General features: G+C 49.7%; 1 protein-coding gene across 1 annotated transcript in view; it reads left to right on the forward strand.

Annotated features, from left to right (window-relative positions):
• Positions 1 to 1,114: 1,114 nt before the first annotated feature.
• The window catches only part of ARID5A (AT-rich interaction domain 5A), a 203,303-nt gene continuing 177,732 nt past the window's right edge, over positions 1,115 to 26,685 (forward strand). The window contains exons 1-2 of the mRNA XM_086942476.1: positions 1,115 to 1,274; positions 3,347 to 3,399. Coding sequence (XP_086798602.1) covers positions 1,115 to 1,274; positions 3,347 to 3,399 — 213 coding nt within the window. The remainder of the gene's footprint in view (positions 1,275 to 3,346; positions 3,400 to 26,685) is intronic.

Here is a 26,685-nt window from a genome sequence, read left to right on the forward strand (position 1 = left end):
ATGGTGAGGTTCCTAAGCATTGCCGAAAAAAGACAAAATAACTCTTGGCATGGCCATTCTCACTTCGTTTTACTATGAAATGATCTATTCGTTCAACTTGCACAGACAAAATGTAATCTCAACAGTCGGCACTGTTTGCACACTTTGCACATGTTTGCACACTCAATCGCCTAAAAGCATGAGCTCAGTACAGTCATAAATGGCTAGATACAGTCGACTTATTAAACAACGAGGCACATTCTGAATCCATCATTTTTGGAGGGAAAGGGTAACGTAAATGCTCAAGCAATGCCAGATGACTAACGGGAAAGTAACTTTGAAAGAATCTGATCACCCTGCAAACTTAATTTTTGTATCATCAATTTTAATATTTCTTTTATGTAAATTATTGCAACAGTTTTAATTATTCATGCAAATAAATAAATTACTTACTTACTTACCATGCATCTCAAAAGTCCAGCTGATATCATCAGTCAAGGAACACTCTAGAATGCCCATTTTTGATGGCTGTTTGTGATGCATGGCTTTTTCTTCACTGGATAGCCACTTTAAATAGTCTGTTTGTGTCTGTCTACCTGGGCATAGGACATTGTACCTGGTCCTAGAGAGGCAGATAACCCAGAGAACAGATCCAAAGATCGGGAACTTTCAGCCTCAAAACCTTAAGTGCATAAATAATCTCATGCCATTCCTTCACAACTGCAAGACATATATTTTGTTCCCAGCCTTATTTGCTATTATTTTTAATTTATAAAAACAAAATGCTTTACAAATTACATATATGTGTGTATTGATTGCATTTCAATGTTTATTTTGAAGCATCCATAGGCAAGACCTTATTTTTGCCTTTAAAGTAAAAAAATTTTGAAGCCACTTGTGAGTGACATAAAGACATGATGTTTCTGCCTCAATTCACAACGCTGGTATATTTGAGGATCACTACTTTAATTCTTGTTGAATACCATCAAGCCCTTTCAGTTTAAACCGAAAGCGCCTAGATAGCGTGGTCGTAGCAGACACAAATTATGGGTATTTTCTCTACAGTAAACTAATTTATCTGAGACCAACAGCCTCAATTCTAGTTGTAACTCCACAGGAGCCTCTTGAAAAGAGAATGTCTGAGACTTTGTCATTCATGGAAGACATGAGAAAGGAGGATTTGTCCAACAATGACCATGATGAAGAAGAGCAGGCCTTCATTGCCAGTCTTTACCAGTTCATGAAAGAGCGGAAGACGCCCATTGAGAGGCTTCCACACCTGGGTTTCAAACAAAGTAAGTCAGCAGAGATTCAGAGGGTGGATACTGCAGGGTAAGAAGAACAACACATACACTGCAAATAAAGCATTGGTAATCCAGGTTTAAGAAAAGCGAGAGGCAGACCGTGTTTGGTGATCTGTTTATAAGAGCGGAGGGAACAGAAAGAGATCTGATAATCATGGAATACGAACAGAGAGGGCAAACAGAGGTCATGTATCCCTGGTATAAGAACAGAGACAGCAGGCAAAGCTCTGATAATCCTGGTATAAGAGAGAGGCAGACAGAGCTCTGGTATTCCAGGTTTGACAGCAGTGACAGATTGAGAGAGCTCTGCTAATCCTGGTATACGAGCAGCGAGAGGCAGACAGAGCTCTTTTATTACTAGTACAAGAGTAAAGGTGGCACAAAGAGCTCTGGTAATCCTAGTAAAAGAGGGGAGAGGGGGAGACATAGCTCTGATAATCCTAGTATAAGAGCAGAGAGGGCAGACAGAGCCCTGACAATCCTGGTGTAAGTGCATAGAGGGACCACACAGCTCTGCTAACACTGGTATAAGAGAAGAGAGAGGCAGACAGAGCTCTGGTAATCCAGATTTGAAAGCAGTGACAGATAGAGAGAGATCTGCTAATCCTGGTATACGAGCAGTGAGAGGCTGACAGAGCTCTTTTATTACTAGTACAAGAGTAAAGGTGGCACAAAGAGCTCTGGTAATCCTAATAAAAGAGCGGAGAGGGGCAGACATAGCTCTGATAATCTTAGTATAAGAGCAGAGAGGGAAGACAGTGCTCTAATTACCCTAGTATAAAATCAGAAATGGCAGGCAGAGCCCTCATTATCCTGGTGTAAGTGCATAGAGGGAAGACAGAGCTCTGCTAATACTGGTATAAGAGAAGACAGAGGTAGACAGAGCTCTGGGAATCCTGGTTTAAACACAGTGAGAGGTAGAGAGAGCTCTGCTTAATCCTGGTATATGAGCACGGAGATGAAAGCAGAGCTCTGGCAATACTTGTGTACAATTAGGGATGGGTAGACGGATCTGGTAGTTCCTGTATATAAGAAGAGAGTGGCAGACACCGTATTGGTAATGCTGGTATAAGACCACAAAGGTGCAGAGAAAGCTCATGCAATACTGATGTGAGAGGAGTGAGAGGAAGACAGAGCCTTGATAATCCTAGCTTCAGATCCGAGCGAAGCAGACAGAGCTGAGGTTGTATGGTACAAGAGCAGAGAGCGAAGACAGAGCTTTTATAATCCTGGTATTAGAGCAGAGAGGACTGACAGAGCTCTAATATTCCTGGTATTAGAGCAGAGAGGGCTGAGAGAGTTATGATATTCCTGGTATTAGAGCAGAGAGGGCTGACAGAGCTCCGTTATTCCTGGTATTAGAACAGAGAGGGCTGACAGAGCTCTGATATTCCTGATATTAGAGCAGAGAGGGCTGACAGAGCTTTGATATTCCTGGTATTAGAGCAGATAGGGCTGACAGAGCTCTGATATTCCTTGTATTAGAGCAGAGAGGGCTGACAGAACTCTGATATTCCTAGTATTAGAGCAGAGAGGACTGACAGAGCTTTGATATCTGAAATGGGACAGAGAGAGGTGGATATTTCCCTCTGCAAGTCCCTGCCCATGATGTGAGATCTGGCAGTGTGATCTCCCTTTTCAGTAGGCCTCTAGCAGTGTAAGCTTTCTGCAGTTGTGTCCTGTCAGTTCTAGAGCATGAGCTTTCTCCAGCAATACCCGGCCAGGGTTGTAGGCCTCTGGCAGCGTGAACAGGACCTTAACCAGTATCTCGCCAGAGTTGCAAGACTCACCCCTCTACAGCGTGTCTTGGTAGAGCCTTGTGGGCTGTGGAGGACATCAGCAATATAACCCTTCTGCAGCAATACCATGTACTATTTAAGACATGACCCCGGGAAGTGTAAGTTTCCTCCTGCTGTTCCCTGTGATGTGAACTTCCCCCTGGAGGGTCATCTCCGTGATAGAGAGCATCAGCACTGTGATGATTGTAGCTTTGAAAGTAATTCTCAATTTAGGGGATTTGTTTACCTACTTCTTAATTCACTCGTTGTTTCCTGTGTCTGTAGTTAATCTGTGGCGGTTGCACCAGGCAGTGGAGAAACTTGGAGGGTACCAACTGGTAAGAATACAATACGCCATTTCGCATTTGCCTGTCTGCTGTTACCCCTCTCTACCCTCCCCCTACCTGCTTGGCTCCTTCCTTGAAGGGTTTGGGGACTTTCATGCTTGGCAAACATACACATATTCGTCGGAAAACCATATCACATTTCCTTGATGTGGGGAATGACATATTTATGTTGCTAATAATGTTTTAATTGTATAGTGCTTTTGTCTAAACCACTTGACTACACATAAAGTTCTGCTTTCAGTCATTATTAAACACTTCAGTGATCTCGCTGGGACGAAAGGCTGAACTACCATGCTGCTGTGTGTTTATGTAACCTGCAGTCGCACACACTGAACTCGACAATGATGGCCTAACGATCTGAGTTTTATTGAAACAATTATACATGGTTTCAATACTAATATATACACAATAAGCAACAGGAACAAAATGTGCACTAAAAAACGAGGTACCTGCCTGTATACTATGGTTCTCCACGATTGATATCTTTCATAGATTCACATGCTTGTATCTTCCCCGTCGTCAAGGTGGGAGTCTCACCGTAAAATAATAACCATAGCAGTAAAAGAAAAAACTGCATAGAAAACCCATAGGGAAGTATTAGTTTGGTAGCATATCACCATTATTATGTGGTCCAAACACCGACCAATCAGCTGCTAGCCCTGAGATGGAAATCCCCAGCAGAGCCACCATACCTCAGATTTCCAACCAGCCCATAAAGTGAGCCAAGCATGTATCTAGAGATAAAAGTGGTCTATCTGAGAAAACGGGGAGGCGGGCGTGCCGCATGTGAATCTATGAAAGATATCAATGCTGGAGAACCATAATGTACAGGTAAGTAACTAGTTTTCTCTCCAGTATTGAATCTTTGATAGATTCACATGCTTGTATCAGAATAGTTAGCAGTCTGTAACCCAAGCGTTTGTAGGATAGTCCCCTTTTTGTAGGGCTCTGTCTCCTAGTACCCGAAGATCATTATGTGTTATACTGACCCAAAAACAAAGGTATGCGTGTTAGTGTATATCACCCTGGTAATATGGAACCTGAAACCAAGTAGTGTCAATGCATACAACAGTCATGGAACAAAGGATTTAACAGATTCAATTAGTCTTTTGAATATGTGCATATACGCAAACATACAAATACACAGAATGAGGAATACCTTAGTGAACAAGATGCCGTAGAACTGCTTGTCCCACTGCGGTCCTCTTTCCAAGCTTTGTCCAGACAGTAATGTCTGGTAAACGTGTGTGCATTTGTCCATGTTGCCACTCTGCAGATGTCCGGTAGCGATACTCCCACGAACAATGTGGTTGACGTTGCCATCTTTCTTGTTGAATGAGCGTGAACTCTGGCATGCAAAGGCTTTCCTGCCTTTTCATGACATAAAGTGATTGCAGAGGTTATCCATCTTGAAATGGAAGATCTTGAGAGAGCAAAGCATTTTCTAGGTCCAGCAAATGCGATGAGCAACTGGTATGTTTTCCGAAAAGATTTTGTTTTGTCAATATAAAATTTGAGGCATCTTCTGATGTCTAAAGTATGCAGCGATTTTTCCGCGGCAGAAGATGGATTTCTGAATATGTGGGTAACACGATTGGTTCATTGAGATGAAAAACCGTAGGGACTTTGGGGATAAATTTAGGATTTGTCCCGAGAATGACTTTGTCTGACTTCAATTGAAGAAATGGTTCAGAGACAAAGAACTCCTGGGCCTTACTAACCCTCCTGGCAGAAGTGAGTGCCAGTAATAAGGCCACTTTCCAAGAAACAAACTGTAATTTAGATTTGTGAATCGGTTCGAACGGGGGCTTCATGAGATGCGACAAGACTACATTGAGCTGCCACGGAATGGACGGCTGGTTAATAGGTGGATTACCCTGAACAGACCTTCTAGAAATTCCTTTATGACCCGCTGTGACCAAAGAGATGGACGATTTAGTGTTCTTCGATATCTTGATAGAGCCGCTCGATGAACTTTCATTGATGGATGGGAGAGTCCGGCTTTAGCTAGGTGGAGTAGGTAAGGTAGTATCTGCTCTGATAAAAAGTGAAAAGGATGCAGATCTTGATCCGAGCACCAATGGCAACATCTCCTCCATTTTGCTGTGTAAGTTTTATTGGTAGAAATTGCCGAGAATTTGATAGAATATCTCGGCATTCTTGAGGGATATCTAGGGAACAAAATTCATGCTCATGAGGTTCCAGGCTGACAAGTTCAGTGAGGTTAACTGTGGATGAAGAACCTGCACTTCATCCACAGTTCATCCTCCTTCCACAGAAGGAGGAAGCGGTGATCTTTGTCCATGTGGTGATTTTTGTTGTGTTCTTGTTCGTGGACGAGCTCGTCGACGGTGGAAAGCTTTTGATTGTAAAGGATGATCTCTTCGTCGGTGATTTGAAACTCGTCGTCGACGGAACGCTTGTTGACGAGAGAGATGACTGCATTATTAGGATCAGCGTCGACGAGGTTTGAGCGCTCGTCGTCGACATTGTCTCCTGTAAATCCAGTAGCTTAGAAGGAGGAAGCGGTGATATCTTGGTCCATGTGGTGAATTTTGTTGTTTTCTTGTCCGTCGACGAGCTCGTCGATGGTGGAAAGCTTTTGATTGTAATGGATGATCTCTTCGTCAGTGATTTTAAACTCGTCGACGACGGAACGCTTGTTGACGAGAGAGATGACTGCGTTATTTGGATCGGCGTCGACGATATTTTCGCGGTTGATGTCGTCGACGATGCGGTCGTCGTCGAGATGGTTTTCGTCGACAATGTGGTCTCTGAAGATATTTTAAGGGGCCTATGAGGCAAAGAAGATGCCGATGAATCTTTGGCTTTAGATCTTTCTGTTCTTTGTTTCTTCACATCCATTTTTTCCTCAGACAACTCCTTCTTATGTTTAGAAGAGGAGTTCCCTTTAGAACCTTCATCAGACTCAGAGTCTGTGGTAGCCTTTTTTTCTGAAGCCATAATAACAAGCGAGCTTCTCTGTCTTTCAAGGTTTTTGCTGAGAAAGTGCAACAGTGCTCACACTCCTTGGGGATGTGCTTTGGATAAAGGCAATATAACCATTCTTTGTGGGGGTCTTCAGAAAATAATTTGGACTTCCCACAAGATTTGCAAGGTCTGAAAAGCTTCTTCTTAGAGCTATCAGACATAGTGAAGAAATAGAGGAAAAAAACAGTACCTCAATCTAAAACTGAAGCTAGGTCAAAAGTTCACTAATAAACTGAGCAGAGCTCAGGGAGACTTCTTCTCACACGACGGAGGTTGGAAATCTGAGGTATGGTGGCTCTGCTGGAGATTGTGATCTCAGGGCTGACAGCTGTTGGTCGATGTTTGGACCACATAATAATGGTGATATGCTACCAAACTAATACTTCCCTGTGGTTTTTTTATGCAGTTTTTTCTTTTACTGCTATGGTTATTCTTTTACTGTGAGACTCCCACTATGACGATGGGGAAGATTCAAGCATGTGAATCTATGAAAGATTCAATACTGGAGAAACAGGGAATATTACAGGTGTAAGCCTACTTTGTCTAAAATACATTCACGGGTGCCCACCGGTCAACTAGAGATGAACGAAAATAAAAGAGTTTAACATTAACAGACAACCAAGTCAGGAATAGGCGGTCAGACCTAGAGGAGGTCAGCCTCTGCTTTAAATTGATTCAAATATGTATCAGAACAAATCATTATGAAACAGCACTTGGAAGGAATAAATAGTTTAGAAAACAGTGCTGAATCAATTACACAAAAAAACTTAAAGAATAGAACTGCCAGAAAAGATTGATCATTCTGACTATTTTTGAGGAGTCTAACATAGATATTTTGCAACCTCTGCTTTTGAAACGGTTTTCCATGAAACAGTTTTAGTGCTTTTTAGGCTAAAGCCTACCAGACAGTGCAGCTGTTTGGTTTCCTGAAGACATCTTGCGGACATTCAGAAAGCTTCCTGGGGAATACATTCTGCCCATTGCTTACCATTAGTTTTGCGGTTTGTAACTCACATTTCCTTGCTTTCTGTTTGCAGGCTCTATTTGTTTCAGACTGTCCAGCTTGAGTCCGTGCCTTCCCTTCCTCAAACTTTGTTTGCTGTATCCTTCCTTGATCTCACTTTCGGTAAACAGGTTCTTAAATCTTGTTCTTATCGAAGGGAGCTTTGGGTTTACTTTTCTTTCTGTGACTTCAAAGTCAGAGGAAAGAAAGACAAATTCAGATTACTCTTCCAATGGAGCTTGCTCGTGCCCCTCCTGTGCTAATTTTACAAGGCTGTAGCATAACCCTTAAAACAGGCCTGCAGGGAGGAGGCGCACGCACTTCTGTCGCAACAAATATTCACGTTGAGACTCTTCTATTAAAGCACTGTTGACTTTTGCTTAATGTGCCTCGCTAGTGAATGTCTAATGATCTTTCTGTTTATGGTCAGCGAGTCAGAATACCAATCCCTTTTTCTAATAACACTCATTGGCAAGCCAAAATGTGTAGCCTATGTAACTAAACTAAATGAGCAATAGCCTCAGTATGTGCAACACATGCAGTAGCACTGTGCTACAAATACTTAGACATCACAGATTACTGCTTTCCAGAAAACTACAAACAGAATCCCAGAAACAACTACATTATTTACATAACAGCCTTAAACATCCTGCCTATGACAAAACAAAGTTTTTATATTATTTGGTGGATGTGAGTGTTTTCAACAATGAAATAGGTGAACATGCTCCACTGAAATAACAATGGCCTATGACCAGGGCCGTCTTTAGCACTGCTGGTTTCTGGTGCAACACTATACACCAGTCCAGTCTAGGCAATTCCACTCTACTCAGCACCACTCCACTCTACACCAATCCACTCAATGCCACTCTACTCTGCAACACTGCACTCTATGCACTTCACACCAATGCACTATAAGCCACTACTCTATACCACTGCACTCTATACTGCAACACTCCACTCTATCCTACTTCACTCTACTCTGAAACACTCTACTCTACACTACTAAACTTTATACCCCTCTACTCCACTCTGCGCCACTCTACTACACTGTGCACCACTTTACGTCACTGCGCTTTATGCCACTACCCTATGCTACTGCACCACTCCAGTCTACACCACTTCACTCTACACTGAAACAATCTACTCTATGCCTATGCACTGTATGCCACTGCACTCTACACCATACTATTTCACTCTGTGCCATGCTACTGCACTCAACATCACTTTGCTCACAACCAATTCACTCTACACCACTACACGCTATGCAACGCTATTCTACTCTGCACTGCCCTACTCTGTACCAAGGTAGTCCACTGCACTCCAGGCCACTCGACTCTGCACCACTTTGCACTCTGCGCCACTGGACGCTATGCCAGGCACTCTACACCACGCTGTTCTTCTCTGCACCACTGTATTCTTTAACCCTCTACTCTGCGCCACTCTACTCTGCTCCACTCTATGCCACGCTAGTCTGCGTCATTCTACACTGCTTCTCTCTACACTGCACCACTCTACCCTGCACCACTCTACACTGCACAATTCTACTCTGTGCCATTGCACTCTACGACACTGTACTCTACAAGACTGCACTCTTCGCCCAATTGAATTCAACATCACCCTACTCTGCCCCACTGCACTCTACACTATTGCGCTCTATGTCACTACATCTAAGCCACTCTACTCTGCGCCACTGCTCTGCACCACTCTACTCTATACCTCTGCACTCTACTCTGCACCACTCAACTAGAACGCCACTCTACTGCACTCTTCGCCACAACACTCTACATTACTCCACGACACTATAATCTATTCTGCACCACTCCATTCTACCCTGAAACACTCCACTCTACACCACTTCACTTTACTCTGAAACAATCTACTCTGTGCTGTTGTACTCTACGCCACTGAAATCTTCTCTGCACCACTCAATGCCACTGCACTCTATGCCACTCTACATCAATGCACTCTATACCACTTTACTCAAAACCAATGCTCTGTATGACACTGCTCTCTACGTCAGTCTACTCTGCACCACTGTACTTTATGCCACTTTACTCAAGACCACTATACCACACTCCACTCTTCGACACAACACTCTACGATACTCCCCTCTCTGATGCTCTACTCCATTAAACTCTTCATCAATCTATGACACTCTACTCTACTCCACTCTGTTTCACTCTACAACACTATGCAATGCGGCGAGTGCAAGGTAAGTTGTTGTATTTACAAAAACAAAAACCCGACCCCCCACCCCACCCCACCGCTTTTACCTGTGCCGGCCACCCATGCCCACATCGCCCCCTACCTGAGAGACCACCACTGGCTCCCCATCCAGAAAAGATGCCAGTTCAAGATCTTCACGCATGCCCACAGAGCCCTCCACGACCTAGGACCTGCCTACCTTAACCATCGACTGAACTTCCACCAACCTGCTAGACACCTATGCTCCTCCTCACGCACCCTCGCACACACCCCCTGCATCTGCTGCACCCACAGCGGCAGCCACTACTTCTCCTACATTGCAGCCAAGACCTCGAATGATCTATCCCTCCAGCTTCATACGACCCCCTCACTGCCAGACTTCAGAAAGAGACTCAAGACCTGGCTCTTCGATGGAGATAGTGCCCAGATTCTCCTAGGGGTGACAGAGTTGGCTTTACAAATACTGATTGATTGATAACAACTTTAAACCATTCTGGAGCATTTCCTGTGCATTCTGCTGTATAAAATAACAATGCAGGTTGAGCTGACTCACTCTTTCATCCTTCCAAGGTCGACAGAAAGAACGTGCATTACAGTGTTCTCAAAAACAGTAATCTCACATCAAAGTTGCCATTTTAAACCACTGAAAATATTTTACAGCTCTTTGTTTACACTAAGATATTTTGTTCATTCCTGAATAGTTTTAAAGTTCATTCCAGCAAAACTCTTGAACAAAACATAATAAAGTGCCAAAAGTGTGATCACAGCAGTCGCAGCCGGAATGACTCGTGGGGGGCCGGGGGGTCACTTGGGGAGGGGGTGTTTAATTTCATAATTAAAAACAAATTAAACTTACCTGCCGGTCGGGTCCCGCGTTGTCTCTGCTCTTCTCCTGCTCTCCTAACTCTGGCAAGAACAAGAAGCAGGCAACCAGGCTCCCACCCTTAAGTCAATCACAACGCTGCAAACAGCATTGTGATTGGTCGGGACGCTGCCCAGCATGGGGCCAATGGCCTTGACAGCAGCCTACATGGAGAAGGGCAGAGTGTGCATGACTGGTTTGGTCGGCCCCAGAGGGCCGACCAAACCAGTCATGTGCACTCAGGAGTGGGCACACCACTCCTCCCCTGCTCAGCCCTGCTCACAGAGCAGCACCGCCCACCTGCCCACAACCAAACCCTTCTGCTTTCTAGCAGTGCGAGAAGCAGAAACACAAAACAGTAGTTATTACCATTTTATGTTTCTGCTTCTCGCACTGCGAGAAAGCAGTTGGGGGACGCTCCTCCGCCCTAGTGGAGGAACTGCCCCTGGATCGCAGACTAAGACAGACAAAATAAAAAAAGATCATGCACAGTTTGTCTAGTGCAGAGTGCTACATTATAGTCGATTTAGATAAGTCTCTTTACAACATGCAGTCTTAGGAAGCGCAGAAGGAGACCTGGCACCTCAGAAGAGTGCCCATTTTGCAGAAGGCTGGATAATGGGCAGAGAAGGTGGCCCTTCTATGTGTTTGTGTGTGAGAAAGAAAGATGGCATTATAGAGTAAGAAAGAGAGTGAGGTGGAGTCCAAGTAAAGTATCTGGACTTACAACAGGACAGGTAGAAAGATGACCTCATTTGCCACCAGTTTCTCCTTAATTATCTATGTGTGTGTGTGTGTGTGTAATGTAGTGTAATAATAATATAAGCACATGGGTATGTATTGAGAGTAAACAGAGTCTAGGACGTTTCACCCAGAAACCGGACAGACTAATGAACCTTATCTTTATCTGCCATGAACATTCATTTATTGGTGTCTCCCTAGATATTGAATCATGATGCAGTCCTAAATTGGTGGTTGGAGTGATGTGAGGTTAACAGTGGGAGGGTTGTGGGTTTGGTTGCTTATATGTGTGTACTCACTTTGAAAATCTCACTGCCCCTACCATTAAAGCATATGTGATAGTGACCTTTGCACCCACCTTAACTAGCGCGCTGGAGCTGATGGCTCAGTGAACTAAAGCATCCATTGCAGGGATTTGTGGTTGACCTGATAGTCACAGGTTTAAATTCTGGTGGGTCGGGGGAGGAGCTTCGCGGGCAACCAAGATGGCCGCGTAAGCTCGGAGCTCCGCGGACCTTCCGATCCTCCGCAATCATCCTGCCTGCAATCCTGATCCACGAGGGTGGATGCTTGTTGCTGATGGTCCACTGAGGCGAGAACCGTTTTCAGATCGCGAATCGGTGTTTCCTACGCTGAGCTACGTCGAGTGGGACTCCGTGCCAGTGCAGTGCCATTGTCTCTCCGGTCTCCGCCACTACACACAGCCGCTCCGCGGAGTGCCTGCCTGCCTTCACCAACGACGGGGTGTTTTGGATAGCGGAGCGTTCCTGAGACGGCCTCCTACAGTCCAGCCCGTACAAGTCTCCGGCTCATTGGGCTCGGGCTTGCCTGGCATAACCCTTTGTTCTCTCGGACCCAACATGGCGGGCAAGGGGGACCCCGATAAGACATCGAACAGAGGCGTCCGCGGCAAAACACAGCAACAACAGAACAGGATTGATCGCTATACCCAACTGAAGACGCCGCCTGCTACTGGTCCCTCTGCCAGGAACATCCCGCACTCGGGCTCGCCGGACGGCTCTGAGCCCACCCTGAGAGATATTATGGGGGCCATCACAAGTTTCAGGGCGGACATGCAGCAACAGCATGAGGTCCTTACGCATAAAGTGGACACTATGGCCGTCGACCTGACTCTCATTAGAGCCGACTTGGGTAAAACTAATGATAGAGTCAAGAATCTGGACATCAAGACATCCAGTCTGACGGGAGACGTCTCGGACCTACAAACGGAGGTCCGGAACCTGCAGAGGACTGCGGATCAATTCGCAAGGCGGCTGGAGGACTTTGAGAGCCGTGCCAGGCGGCAGAACATTCGCATTGTCGGAGTACCGGAGGGGTCAGAGGAGGCGGCGACGGACCTCCTCGTGGAAGACCTGATTAAGACCCATCTGGCACCGCCTGGCCTTAGCAACTTTTTCTCGGTGGAGCGAGCCCACCGAGTGCCGGGTGGCCCGCCGAAGTCGGGCGTGGCACCCAGACCCATCGTAGCCCGGCTGCTCAATTTCCGAGACAGAGACGCGGTCCTGCAGGCTTCCAGACGGCATGGACCGCTTAAGTTCCAGAATGCCGACGTCCATTTCTATCCGGACTTTACCAGGACGGTGCAGCGACAGCGCCAGAGCTACGCCGGGGTGAAGCGAAGACTGCGGGACCTGGGTCTCAAATATTCCATGATATTCCCCGCCAAGCTCCGGATCGAGCACGAGGGCCGTGCCCTCTTCTTTGACTTTGCTGAAAATGTAAGTGACTGGCTGGACACTTTGTCACCGCGCCGAGACGCTCAGGATGAACATGAAGGTGGTGCTGCTGGTGGCCCGGACCTATGAGACTTGGCTCCATAGTGGGTGATTCATCGACTGTTATTTTTACCTCACACGACTATCGGATGTTGCGTTATGATACCGTATTAACTTTCCTGTTTGTACATGGAGGGTGGCGGGGGGTGTTCGCGGAGATTCCTCACTCCTCTGGGTGTCTTCTTGTAGAGTAGTTATGGGGCGACAGGCACACTGCTGGTTGGGGGGGCTTTTCAGTCATATGCAGGGGTGCAGGGTGGGGGGTGCAACTATGCAAGTTTTATTGTTTGTTTGTTCTTTCTCTTTCTCTTCCTTAAGGCAATGGAATGTGTTTTTTACTGTAAACTTTATGATTGAGTTGGTTGGAGTCGGGTGGGGCGGGCTGTTGGATGATGGGGGGTAGGAAACTAAAAGTGCTTAGCTGGAATGTCAATGGACTAGGTGACCGAGTTAAGAGAGGGGTGGTAATTCAACTGATAAAGAGGCACATGCCTGATGTTGTGCTTCTGCAAGAAACGCACTTGGTGGGGAACTCCTGTAGGGCCCTGAATCGTAAGGGTTACAAAATGGTTGCCCACTCTGGGTTCTCCTCGGGTTCCCGGGGGGCGGGCATCCTTGTGCGTGCGTCCTTTCCCCTTGAAATAGACGTCACGTTGCTTGATGAAAGGGGACGCTACGCAGCTGTGGCAGGAAGATGGGAGGGGCGATCTTTAGCGCTGCTTTCGGTTTATGTTCCCCCAGGCCTCCAATCTAGCACCTTCCAAGACCTTGGTGGCGCCATCTTGTCCCTGCCTTCGGGCTTGCTGATCCTAGGGGGCGATCTCAACTCCGTCTGCTCTGGCACCCTTGATCGCCAGCCGCCGAGGGACCTACGGGGTTCCCAAATGTGGCTGCCGTCCTTCCTTGACTCCATGGGTCTAGTGGATTGTTGGCGGCTACTGCATCCTGCGCTCGCCAATTTTCGTTCCTTTCTGGTGCCCATGGGAGCCTGTCCCGTATAGATTACGTTCTCACCCTGGCGGCGCATTCGCCTGCCGTTTCCGAGGCCCGCTATCTGGCAAGGGGCGTCTCTGATCACTCTCCGTTGTGGGTCTCGTTCGATTTTGGTATTGTCCTGTCCAGCCGTCCGGTGGCGGTGAACCCCTGGTATTTCCGCAACCATAAGACACGTGCGCTCCTGACTAAGGCCATCGCCTTATACTTCACTGAAAATGCGGGCTCCGTTGGCTCGGCGGTCACCCTGTGGGAGGCGTTCAAGACGGTATTGCGGGGTGAAGCCCTAGCTCTCATCGCGGAGGCTAAGCGAGCTCGTGATGCCAACCTTCTGCATGTGGAAGAAGAGGTCCTGGATCTTGAGTCCCGTTTGGGGCCTGAGCCAGACCCTTCTCTCCTACACGAACTCTCCCTGAAGCAGTCGGAGTACCACGATCTCGCTCAGAATGCTGCCCTGGTTTTGGCCAAAGAGCAGCAGGGCCGCATTTATGATGTCGGTGACAAGGCCGGCAAATTGCTGGCCTGGTTGGACAGGCGAGAGATGGCTAGCCGGGTGGTTCCGGAGATCCTGGGTGAGGACGGAGTGGCGGTTACAGACCCGAGCGCTATTGCCGAGTCTTTTGTGGACTATTTCCGGGGTGTCTATACAGCCAGTTCAGACCGATTCAGCTGAGTTCCTTTCAGCGATTGACCTCCCCTGTCTTTCTGAAGAGGACCGTGCCGATATGGATCGAGATATAACCGCGGGCGAGATTGCTTTGGCGATCCGCGCCTTGCGGTCGGGTAAAGCTATTGGCCCCAATGGCATACCGGTTGAGTTATACAAGATCCGGCCGGACGTGATCTCTCCTTATCTGAGAGATATGTTCCTCCAGGCCCGTGAAGAGGGAGTCCTTCCCTTAGATCAGCGACTGGCCACCATAGTGGTCATTCACAAGGACGGCAAGCCGCGGGACGTTTGCAGATCCTACCGCCCCATTTCTCTCCTCAACGCGGAGCCCAAGATCCTGGCTAAGCTACTTGCTAATCGGCTGGTCGGTGTTATCAGTGACCTGGTACACCCGGACCAATCAGGTTTTATTCCCCGCCGCAACACTGCCCTTAACCTGAGACGATTGCATGGGGTTATGGCCAGGGCTCACGCTCTGAAGGAACCGGCGGTACTTGCTTCCCTTGATGCCACGATGGCCTTTGATTCCCTGGAGTGGAGCTATTTATGGGCAGTGCTAGCAAAGCTTGGGTTTGGACCGAGCTTCCTGGGCTGGGTGCAACTTCTTTATGCATGCCCACTGGCTGCTGTCACAGTTAACGGTCGCATGTCCGCTTCTTTTGCGCTTCACCGTGGTACTAGACAGGGTTGCCCCATGTCTCCGCTCCTGTTTGCCCTGGCTCTGGAGCCACTTGCGGCTATGTTACGCTCACACCCTGACTTGCATGGAATCACCTGGTCCCCGGGCTTTGAGGATAGGGTCTCCCTGTATGCGGACGACATCCTGCTCTAACTCACCTCTCCCTGTAAGTCCCTCATTGTGGCGTGCGACGTGCTCCGGCTGTTCGGGCGCTACTCTGGCCTGGTTATCAACTGGGCCAAATTCTCCCTTTACATTCTTAAGGGTGACACGCCGCGCCTCCCTAGGGGCTGCAACATACAGCTGGCCGGACAAGGTTTCAAGTACCTAGGAATCTATATATCGAGTAATCCTAAGGCGAGGTATGACTGCAACTTACTCCCGCCTCTCCAACGACTGCGGAGGGATGTGGATAGTTGGCGCAAGCTTCCGCTCTCCCTTCTGGGCCGGGCGGCATTGTTCAAAATGATGTCTCTACCCAGGTTCTTGTATGCCTTGCAGAATACCCAGGACCTAGTTCCGACTCGCTATTTTAGAGAGATCGAGAGCCTGCAGCGTGCCCTGCTTTGGGAGGGTCGGCCCCGCGTCGCTGTCCAGAAGCTCACATTGCCGTGGTATGACGGGGGCATCGCGCTACCGGATGTGCGGAGGTACTACTGGGCCTCTCAACTTACTGCTATTAACCATGGCCTGTATGGCCCTGTGGACAGCCCGGGCTACGCTATGGACAGGTGGCTTTTGCAGGGAGGCAACTATTACCGCGCCCTATATTCCAAATCCTTCGATCGGTACCTCACAGGCCCGACCAAAGCGGCGGTCCATACGTGGCGGACGATCACCAAGATACAGGGCTGGCAGGGTAGACTGACGAGACTTACCCCTCTGTATGATTCCGATATCCTAGGCAAGCTCTGGCACACCAAGGGTTTTGACAAATGGGAGCTTATAGGTATCTCTAGGGTGGAAGACATGTTAGCTAAGGGGGAGGTCAAGTCGTTTCCACAACTACAGGCTGAATACCATCTGGGTGGATCGGAGTTCTTCCGTTATGCCCAACTGAAGCATGCGCTAACTGCCGCTAGGCCAGAGGAGGGCGAAATCCCCGAGAGCTTCCCCTTGGAGGACAGAATTTTGGACGGACATATGCCTGATAGCGCCATCTCTCTGTCCTACAAGAAGCTGATCAATGTTAGAGTCGACCTCCTCCAGCGCCTGCGAGAACAGTGGGTAGCCGACGGCCTGGAACTGGACGACGAGGACTGGCAGAGTGCTGTTTCTTCCCCTAAGGAGGTCGCCATTTCCTCGCGTCTGCGGCTGGTACAGTTTAAAATCCTCCACCGGGTGTATGTTACCGGCCCCCGGCTTGTACGCATGGGCTTCTCGCCTGATGGCTTTTGCCGTCGTGGCTGCGGAGCCCTAGCTACTTTCATGCATATCTTGTGGGAGTGCCCCGTTATTGCCCCTTACTGGGAGAGAGTACACAGAGTGATGAGGGAAGTGACTGGGGTCGAGTTGGCAGCGGAGGCGCGTAGGTGCCTCCTCAATGTCTGGGAGCCGAACGACTACAACACGGCGCAGACTCGTTGGGCTACACTGGGCAACATGGTTGCTAAGAGGGATATAGCGCAGAAATGGGGCGCTAACACGGCCCCCCTGGTGGTGCAATGGAAGGCCAATATGGATTGGTGTATGCTACGGGAGAAGACGGTGTACGTTGCCAGGGGGAGGCCTCAGACATGGAATAAGGTGTGGGGGGCATGGAATGCTTACAGGGGTGACCTGTGCCTACCTCCGGAGCCTGTTCCCCGTGATGAACACCTGTCGCCGTAGCCGACAACACCAGCTATATTACTCATGTTGTAATTCTCCTGTTCCTTCCTCTCCCCCCTTCTTACATCCTACTTACGTTCTTCTCTAAATTTTTACCTGGCCTCTGACGCCTCCTACTGACTCATACGCATCTCTTTCTTCCATTGCCTCTCTTCTGCGCCTTTGGCGCCTCTGTATTGGTTCTTGTTCCTATATAAAATAAAAAACAACCTGCATTGTCCTGATATGAATCGTTTTGCACTCTACCCCTCCTGATATCATGCTGCCTTGCCTCCGGGATGTTAGGCTGAATAGCTGTGTGCTTTGATACAATAAAGGTTTTAAAAAATTTAAAAAAAAAAAAAATTCTGGTGGGTCAACCCAGCTTTCTATCCTGCCCAAAAACTGGGTAACAATAAAGACACTTTAATGCATGACAATATGTCTTTCTAGTTGAGTGTGTGCTTCACAAACACTTCTGTTATGTGTTCTTTTACGGCTCGTCCACAATAGCAGATCAAAAACTCGGTTATAAGTCGCAGAAATTGCTAAATGCAGTCTCTACACACTGTTTCAGATTATTGTTGTCTGGCATTTCTATGCCACACAATCTGCCATTGGTGTGGCATCGCAGAGCTTTTGGTAGTTCCTAGACTAGTACACCACCTCAGATGTCATAAAATAATTTGTACTTAAAAAGGAAAATCGGGAAAGAGAAGGAAATGAAGGTCAGAGAATTAGAAGGCAAGGTTGTCAAGTGAGAAATCCCTGCAGGAGAACCCTCACTTTACTAGCCATTCATTAAGTAAGGCTCATATAAGAGATAGGCTAAACACGTGTATGTCCACATCTTGTATCAGCCACACAGGTGATGGAGGACATACACATTTCACTTGGGGCCTGAGTCACAAAGGTAAACTGCGACAAAAGTCTAACTTAACAACTTTCAGTGTACACAAAGGGCATTTATGAGTAGTAAAAATAGACTTTTGTCTAAGTTAAACTTAAGTTTTGGTCTTAAGTTTAACCTGTTGGTCTCAGTTAAACTTAAGACAAAAACTTAAGTTTAACTGAGTCAAACGTCGAACTTTACTATTCATAAATGCCCTTTGTGAATACTGAAAGTCATTAAGTTAGACTTCCGTCTCAGTTTACCTTTGTGAATTGGGCCCTTAGAGTTCCTTGTTGCTGATGTGTACTTGATTCTTGGATTGTCACGTGGAAAGGAAGCCAAGCAGGTGTACCACCTAGGCTGAGTCTTCCACTAGGCAACCTAACCTTCAATAGACAGATATCGAGGGCACTCACCCCCCACCCTCCCTTTCCTGTCTCTCTCAGACCCCTCAAGCAACTTCCATGTGCAGTGGGCAGCTGTAGTGTTCAGGGGCGAACAGGAAAAGGAAATAGGTCTGGGCACCAAAATAAAAGTGGCCTTCATTAGTGAATCAGATAGCTAAAATAGTGGCCCAGATTTGCAAATATTGCATTTTTGAATTTGTAAAGACACGTGGTATAGGTGTTTAGCAAGGTATGGGAGACTAGAGGCATTTGTGCTTGCAACAGGCAATGCTTGTGGTAACATCAGGGAAATTAACGGTAAAAACTGGCACATTAGACCATAAGACAGGCTCACAATCCTCCCAAAATATGGCCACACACTGACCTATCAGACCAGCCCCTCAGGTACTGCCTGATGGCCCTACAGATCAGTCCACCCCTGGTAGTGTCCACAGATACTGCTACACGCGGGATGAGAGGAGGTTACCAATGTCCAGTTTCTCAACACTAATATAGGCATTATTGTGTATGATAATGTCCTGTAGCATTGACATTCAATATTCTATGTCTTGGACCATTATTGAACTGGTACTATGGGCAATATTTTCAAGCAAAATGATCGACATAAAAGGCATGTTGGTTGATTCCTGGAGGCTGAGGAGCTTTCATTACGATGTCGCAATGCTTCATGAACTATTTTGTGACACTATCATGAAAGTTCTATATGAGTTCGACAGGTTTTGTAGATCACATAACGCGTCCTGACTTTGTTAAAACAAAATAATATTTTGCCATATTTATTAATGCCATTGAACGCCAGTGATATTTACACTATTAAATCACTGCTTTGCTGATTTCAGTCATACTTAATTCAAATGAAAGTACTGCAAAAAATGACCAGACACAGGATTCTACCTACACGTTTGAGGCCACCCCCTTCTTAATGTGTGGTAGGCCACTTGCCCAATCATTTATACATTAGAGAAGCATTGGGTCCCACCACATCTTTTTCAGCCCGCTTGCAGTGTTGGCCGTCCATATCCTGGTTATAGAGGATTCCCACCACTTATACTGTCGAACAAGTTACTTACCTTCGGTAACGATATATCTGTAAGAAACATTAGTTAGTGTTAGATTCCTTACCTTAGAATATCCCCAGGCGTCAGTCTGGATCCGGAAACTTTTGCGTAGCAGTACCCCTGCGCGTCGGTAGGCGTCGTCTGCAGGCGTCCCCTGCGGCTCCGCGTCCGTCGTCGGCGTCGTGCGCCGTGATGACGTCGCTGGAGTACATAGACGCCGCCTCCGCGCGCTGACGTCAGTTCTTTGCACACAGCTGTTCCGCGCCAGGAGACGCAGAGCCATGAGAGAACCAACACTGGTGCCATGTACAAACTAGGGCCCTGAAAGGGATGACCTTAACCCTAGGTATCAGTTCGCAGAACGGGGAGGATGGGTGGGTTCGGTAAGGAATCTAACACTAACTAATGTTTCTTACAGATATATCGTTACCGAAGGTAAGTAACTTGTTCATCTGAAAGAAACACGTTAGTGTTAGATTCCTTACCTTAGAATACATACCCCAGCAATACCAACCCCGGTGGTGGGTCTGCGAACCAATACAAAACTACACCAGAAAGTCCTGGAGGACAGAACGGCCAAAGAAGCCATCCCTCCGGACTTGACTGTCCAGGCAGTAGTGCCTCGCAAAGGTGTGCAGCGAGGCCCACGTAGCCGCCTGGCAAATGTCCTGCAAGGGGACTCCCCGGCCCAGGGCAGTAGTAGCCGCCGTGGCCCGAGTGGAATGGGCCCTCAGCCCAACAGGAGGCTCCTTCCGAGCCAAAGAGTAGCACGCTTTGATGCAGAGGACGACCCATCGAGAGATGGTTCGTTTACAAACCGCCCGTCCCTTCTTCGCACCCACGTAGCCAACAAACAGTTGGTCATCCACCCGGAACTGGCGTGTGCGATCCATGTAAAATGAAAGCGCACGTTTTGGGTCCAGACGATGGAGCCGCTCTTCATCCTTTGAAGGATGCGGAGGCGGGAAGAAGGAAGGGAGGGTGATGGACTGCCCGATGTGAAAGGCCGAAACAACCTTGGGCAGGAAAGAAGGTCTAGTCCTCAGAACCACCTTGTCAGGATGAATGGACAGGAAAGGAGGTTGGACAGAAAGAGCCTGGAGCTCACTCACCCTCCTGGCAGAGGTGATGGCAACCAGGAAAGCCGTCTTTAAAGTCAGGAGACGGAGAGGGCAAGAATGAAGGGGCTCAAAGGGAGCACACATCAGGAAAGTTAGAACCAGGTTCAAATCCCACTGAGGCATCACAAACGGAACAGGTGGAAACATGTGAGTGATGCCTTTCAAGAATCGAGTTACAATCGGGGATTTGAACAAAGAAGGCTGATCAGGAAGCCTCAAAAAGGCTGAAAGGGCAGAAAGGTAGCCCTTGATAGTGCCCAGAGCAGAGCCCTGCTGGGCAAGAGAAAGAAGAAACAGAAGAACCTCCGAAAGAGGGGCAGAAAGAGGATCCACAGCCTTTGCTGTGCACCATGCCACAAATCTGTTCCACCGACAGGCGTATACCGACTTAGTGGAGGGACGCCTGGCTGCCAGAATAACATCACAGACTTCAGGAGGCAAGTCAAATGGCCTCAACTGCCGCCGCTCAATCTCCAAGCATGGAGGTGGAGACTGGACAGGTTCGGGTGGAGGACCGTCCCCTGCTGCTGCGACAGAAGGTCCTCCTGAAGGGGCAGGCGGATCGGGGGACCGACTGACATGCTGAGTAGCTCGGGATACCAGTACCTTCGAGCCCAGTCCGGAGCCACAAGGATAACTTGGGCCCGGTCGCGCCTGATCTTCTTCAGCACTCTGGGCAGAAGTGGTATAGGCGGAAAGGCGTATAACAGACCGCAACTCCACTCGCGCCGAAAGGCGTCGCCGTGCGAGTGCCGTCTTGGAAACTCCAACGCGCAGAACTGATGACATTGCGCGTTCTCTTCTGTGGCGAATAGATCTAACCAAGGCTCTCCCCATTGCAGAAAGATGCCTTGCGCCACGTCCGAGTTCAGACGCCATTCGTGATCCATCGAGCACCGACGGCTGAGTTCGTCCGCCCTGGCGTTCAGAGAACCTGCCAGGTGTTGAACCGTCAGAGTCACGCCCTGACGTTCCAGCCATTGCCAGAGGCGCAGAGCCTCCTGGCAAAGGGTCCACGACCCCACTCCGCCCTGTTTGTTGCAGTACCACATGGCGGTGGTGTTGTCGGTGAACACCTGCACCACACTCCCGTTGACAAAGGGGAGGAATGCCTTCAGTGCCAGACGAATCGCCCGCAGCTCCAACAGATTGATATGGAGCCGGGACTCCGCCGGAGACCAGATGCCCCTGATCTCTGCCTCTCCCAAGTGGCCACCCCAGCCCTGGAGGGACGCGTCCGTCACGACAACGTGCTCCGGTTGGGGAAGGGAGAGGGACTTGCCCCTGACCCAATCGCGGTCCGTAAGCCACCACTGCAGTTGTCTCGCAGTGCCCTCCGAGATCAAGACGTGGTCGGACAAGTTGCCCTGATGCTGGGCCCACTGAAACTTCAGGTCCCACTGCAGAGCCCGCATCCGCCACCTGGCGTGATGCACCAGAAGGATGCAGGAAGCCATCAGTCCCAGCAGCCGCAGCGTCAACCTGACCGAGACTCGGGATAGCGGCTGAAAGATGGGAATCAAAGCCTGAATATCCCGAACCCGCCGTTCCGGAGGATAAACCCGAAACTGCGCCGAGTCCAGAACCGCTCCGATGAAAAGGAGCTTTTGAGAGGGACACAGGTGTGATTTCGGCACGTTGATGGAGAACCCCAGGCCGTGCAAGAGGTCTGCCGTCATCTGAAGGTGGTGGACGACTGTCTGGGGCGAGCCCGCCTTCAACAACCAGTCGTCTAGGTAGGGGAAGACTGAAACCCCTAACCTGCGCAGATGGGCTGCGACCACCGCCATCACCTTTGTGAACACCCGTGGGGCGCTGGTAAGGCCGAAGGGGAGCACGATAAACTGAAAGTGCTCCTGGCCTACCGTGAACTGCAGGTAACGCCGGTGGGCCGGCAGGACGGGGATGTGAAAATAGGCGTCCTGCAAGTCCAACGCTACCAACCAATCTTGCGGGTCTAGAGCAGCCAAGACCTGAGCTAACGTCAACATCTTGAACTTCTCCTTCCGGAGGAAGCCGTTGACGTTCCTTAGATCCAAGATAGGACGTAGGCCCCCCTTGTCCTTCTTGGGCACCAGAAAGTAGTGGGAATAACAACCACGCCCTACTTCTGGCCCAGGAACGCGCTCGATGGCCCCCTTGGCCAAGAGGGCCGTAACTTCCTCCTGCAGAAGTGTCAAGTGGTCCCCCGACACACGGTGGTTCTGCGGTGGCATGGCTGGAGGAGAGGTCTCGAAGGGGAGGGAGTAGCCCCTTCGGACAATTTGCAGCACCCACCTGTCCGAAGTGATCGTGCGCCAGTGAGCGTGGTGATGGCGAACCCTGCCACCCACTGGCGTCACATGGGGCCGAAAGCACGGACTAGGAGGATTTTGGGGTAGATGCTGCGGGGGAAGGTGTGGTCTGACCCCGCCGTTGTCCCCGACCGCCACCACGGCGGTTTCCACGGCCGTCACCGCGTTGGAAGGATTGTTGCGGCGCGTGGCTGGCAGCACGTGTGGGGGCGCCCCTTCCTTGGCCACGAAAGGGACGAAACGAACCCGGTTGCTGACGCTGGGTCGAGAGACCCAAGGACTTGGCCGTGACCCTGGAGTCCTTGAAGCGTTCCAGCGCGTGGTCCGCTTTGTCACCGAACAGGTGACAGCCATCAAACGGCATGTCCATCAGTGTATTTTGGACATCAGCCGAAAAATTGGCGGATCTCAGCCAGGCGTGACGACGGATCGCCACCGTCGTAGACATAGCCCTGCCCAGCGAGTCGGTCGTATCAAGACCACACCGAATTGAATATTTCGCTGCATCTCGGCCCTCAGCTACAGCTTGACCGAGCTTTGCCCGCACCTCCATGGGGCATTCTGGCAGCAGCTCCGCGACCGTATCCCACACAGAGTGGGTGTAGCGGCCCAAGAGGCAGGCGGTGTTGCAAGACCGCAGGCCCAAACTAATGGACGAGAAGACCTTTTTGCCAAACTGGTCATACCTCTTGGATTCCCGGTCGGGCGGGGCCGACGGGAATGCGGACTGGGAGGTCGAGGCCTGGATCACCAGACTCTCAGGAGTGGGGTGGGTAGACAGGTACTTGGGGTCGTCCGGACAAGGACGGTGGCGCCTGGCCACGTTCCGATCAACAGGCGCACCTGAAGCGGGCCTGGACCACGTGCCCAACAGAACGTCAGACACGCCTTCATTAAACGGCAGCAGAGGCTCCAATGGGCATGACTGCGGTTTGAAGACCTCGGTGAGGATGTTAGGCCTCACGGCCGCGACGGGGAGCTCAAGGTTTAAGGCCTTGGCAGCCCTCATCAGCACCACAGAATAGGCAGCTCCCTCCACCGATGCCACGGTTGGAGGAGAGATCAAACCAGGGTTAGGGGAGTCGTCCAAACCACTGGCATCCCCCAAGTCACCTGTCCAGTCCGGGTCATACTGGCACTCGCGAGCCAGAGGGTCCTCGGACCCCTCCCAACCTTCACCGTACTCCTCATCCTCTCCGTATTCGGAGTCAATGATGAAGACCGGCTCCTCGGGGTTCATGGGCCCCATCGGCGCCGGGACCGGCGTCGATCGACGCCCGTCCGGCGCCGCGTCCGGCGTCGGAGAAGGTAAGGGGACGGCGCCGCCCGGAGCCGGCGTCGGAACCCCACCGCCGGCCGGAACCGGCAGCGGAGAACCGGCGCCGCGCGGGGGCGGCGTCGGGGGTAACCCCGATGGCAACGGCGCCGGGGAGGCCGGAAGACCAGCCGGCGCCGATCCCGAAGGCCCCTGCGGCGCCGGGGTCGGAGCCGTCGGCGGCGCCGGGGCCGGAGCACCCGACGGCGCCGAGGCAGGGACACCCGAACCGCCAGGGCCCCCAGACGGTAGCACTGGGCCCGAAGGCGCCGTAGGCCCCGTCGGAGAAGCGAGCGCCCTCATGGCCATGAGGAACGCTTCGATCTCCTCAGGCGTCGCACCATGCCCAGGGACCGGAGGGTATGAGGCAGGCCGCGCCGGCGACTCTCGCGGAGCCGCGGGGTTGGGGTCACCCGAGCCCCCGGCCGCATCGCGCGAGCGTCGGGGGGAGTCGGGGGTACGATGACGACGCCCCGACTTCTTGTGCTTCTTACCTGACGAGGATGACGAGTGGCGTCGACTTCCGGAGCGACTTGGTCAAAGACCGGAGTACTGCTCTTCAGATCTGCGTCCACTGGCGCGGAAAAAAGAAGAACTGACGTCAGCGCGCCGAGGCGGCGTCTATGTACTCCAGCGACGTCATCACGGCGCACGACGCCGACGACGGACGCGGAGCCGCAGGGGACGCCTGCAGACGACGCCTACCGACGCGCAGGGGTACTGCTACGCAAAAGTTTCCGGATCCAGACTGACGCCTGGGGATATTCTAAGGTAAGGAATCTAACACTAACGTGTTTCTTTCAGATACACGCTACCATGCCTTGAATGCCCAGGCTTAAGTAACCAGCACTATCATCATTTACCATCAGATATACAAAGGGTACCTCAGACCCCCTCATAGTCAATCTCAACACTGAATGTAACAAGCATTGGTAAACCCGCATTTGTGAGAGCAATCAACTTTTCCAATGTCTTTTAGCCTTGTTGTACAGTTATGTGGCTGCTGTTCAGCATAGCTTAAAGTTAGTGGTGTGGCATACAGTAGAGTGGCACAGGGAAGAGTGGAGAGGAGTAGAGTGGCGTGGAGGGGAGTAGAGTGGCATGGAGTGGTGTGGTGTAGAGTAGCGTAGAGTAGAATGGAGTTAGGGAGAGTAGAGCGATATAGAGTACAGTCGAGTGGCGTAGAGGGGAGTGGCTCACAGTAGAGTGATACACAGTGGAGTGGCGTGCAGTAGAGTGTTATGTTATGTTATGTTATGTTAAATTGGATTTTTTAAAGCGCTCAGCTACTCAAGAAGAGTGTCCCGGCGCTATAGACCAAAAGGCACAGAGCAGGAGAGGGTAGCAAGCTTACTGTCCGAATAGCCATGTCTTGAGATCTTTCCTAAAGGCCAAAAGATTATCGGTCTTCCGTAAGGACAGGGGCAGGGCATTCCACAATTGGGGTGCAAGACGTTTAAAAGAGCGTCCACCAATGCACGCTCGCCTGATTGTCAGGACAGGAACCAAGGCCAGTGAAGAGGACCGAAGCGACCTAGGAGGCTGATAGAAGTTCAATCTTTTCAGAAAGAAGAGTGGTGCAGGGTAGAGTGGCATAGAGTAGAGTGCTGTAGGGTGGCATGGAGTGGTGTAGAGTAATAGAGTTGACAAGGCATAGAGAAGAGTGTGTGGAGTGAAGTGGCATAGAGAGGAGTAGCATAGAATGGCGTGGAGTGGCATACAATAGAGTGGAATTGAGTGGAGTGGCATAAAGTGAAGTGGTTTAGAGTGGAGTAAAGTGGAGTGGTATATAGTGGTGTAGGGTTGAATGAATAGGCATATAGTGGAGTGGCGTGGAGTCAGATTACACCCTAAGAGATAAAGAGGGCATTAGTCCCCTGCATTGTCAGCCTCTGCACTGACAAATACAAAGGGCCTTAATACCCAGCAATGTCAGTCTCTGCCCTAGGATATAATAAAGGTCCCTGGGCCCCCATCAAAGACACTCTCAGTCCTGCAATATACAAAGGACCCCAGTCCCCATGACTGTCAGACTCTGACCTGAGATATACAAAGGGCCCTCAGTCTCCAGTTCTGTTAGTTTCTGCTTTGATTTATACAAAGAGCCTCCATCCTGAACATTATCAGGCCATCCCAGACATATACAAAGGCTCTCAGTCCCCATCACTGTCAGCCTATTCTATTCTATTTCTATCACTTATAGAGTGCATGGAGACCCGGAGAAATCCCAGCGCCGAGTAAGAGTTAACATCATACCAGAATAGGAAGAGCCCATTAAGGCTAAATTATTTAAAGAGCCAAGTTTTGATTGCTTTCTGGAAGCATAGCTCATTTTCTGTCAATCGAATAGCTAATGGAAAAGTTTACACAGCATTGTTATTTTAATGCTAAAGGAGCGTCCACCTCTTCTTGCTTTTTTGATAGCTGGGGTAGAAGCCAGG

This window comes from Lissotriton vulgaris, chromosome 11 (genome assembly GCF_964263255.1).
Source record: "Lissotriton vulgaris chromosome 11, aLisVul1.2, whole genome shotgun sequence".
Lineage (NCBI taxonomy): Eukaryota > Metazoa > Chordata > Amphibia > Caudata > Salamandridae > Lissotriton > Lissotriton vulgaris.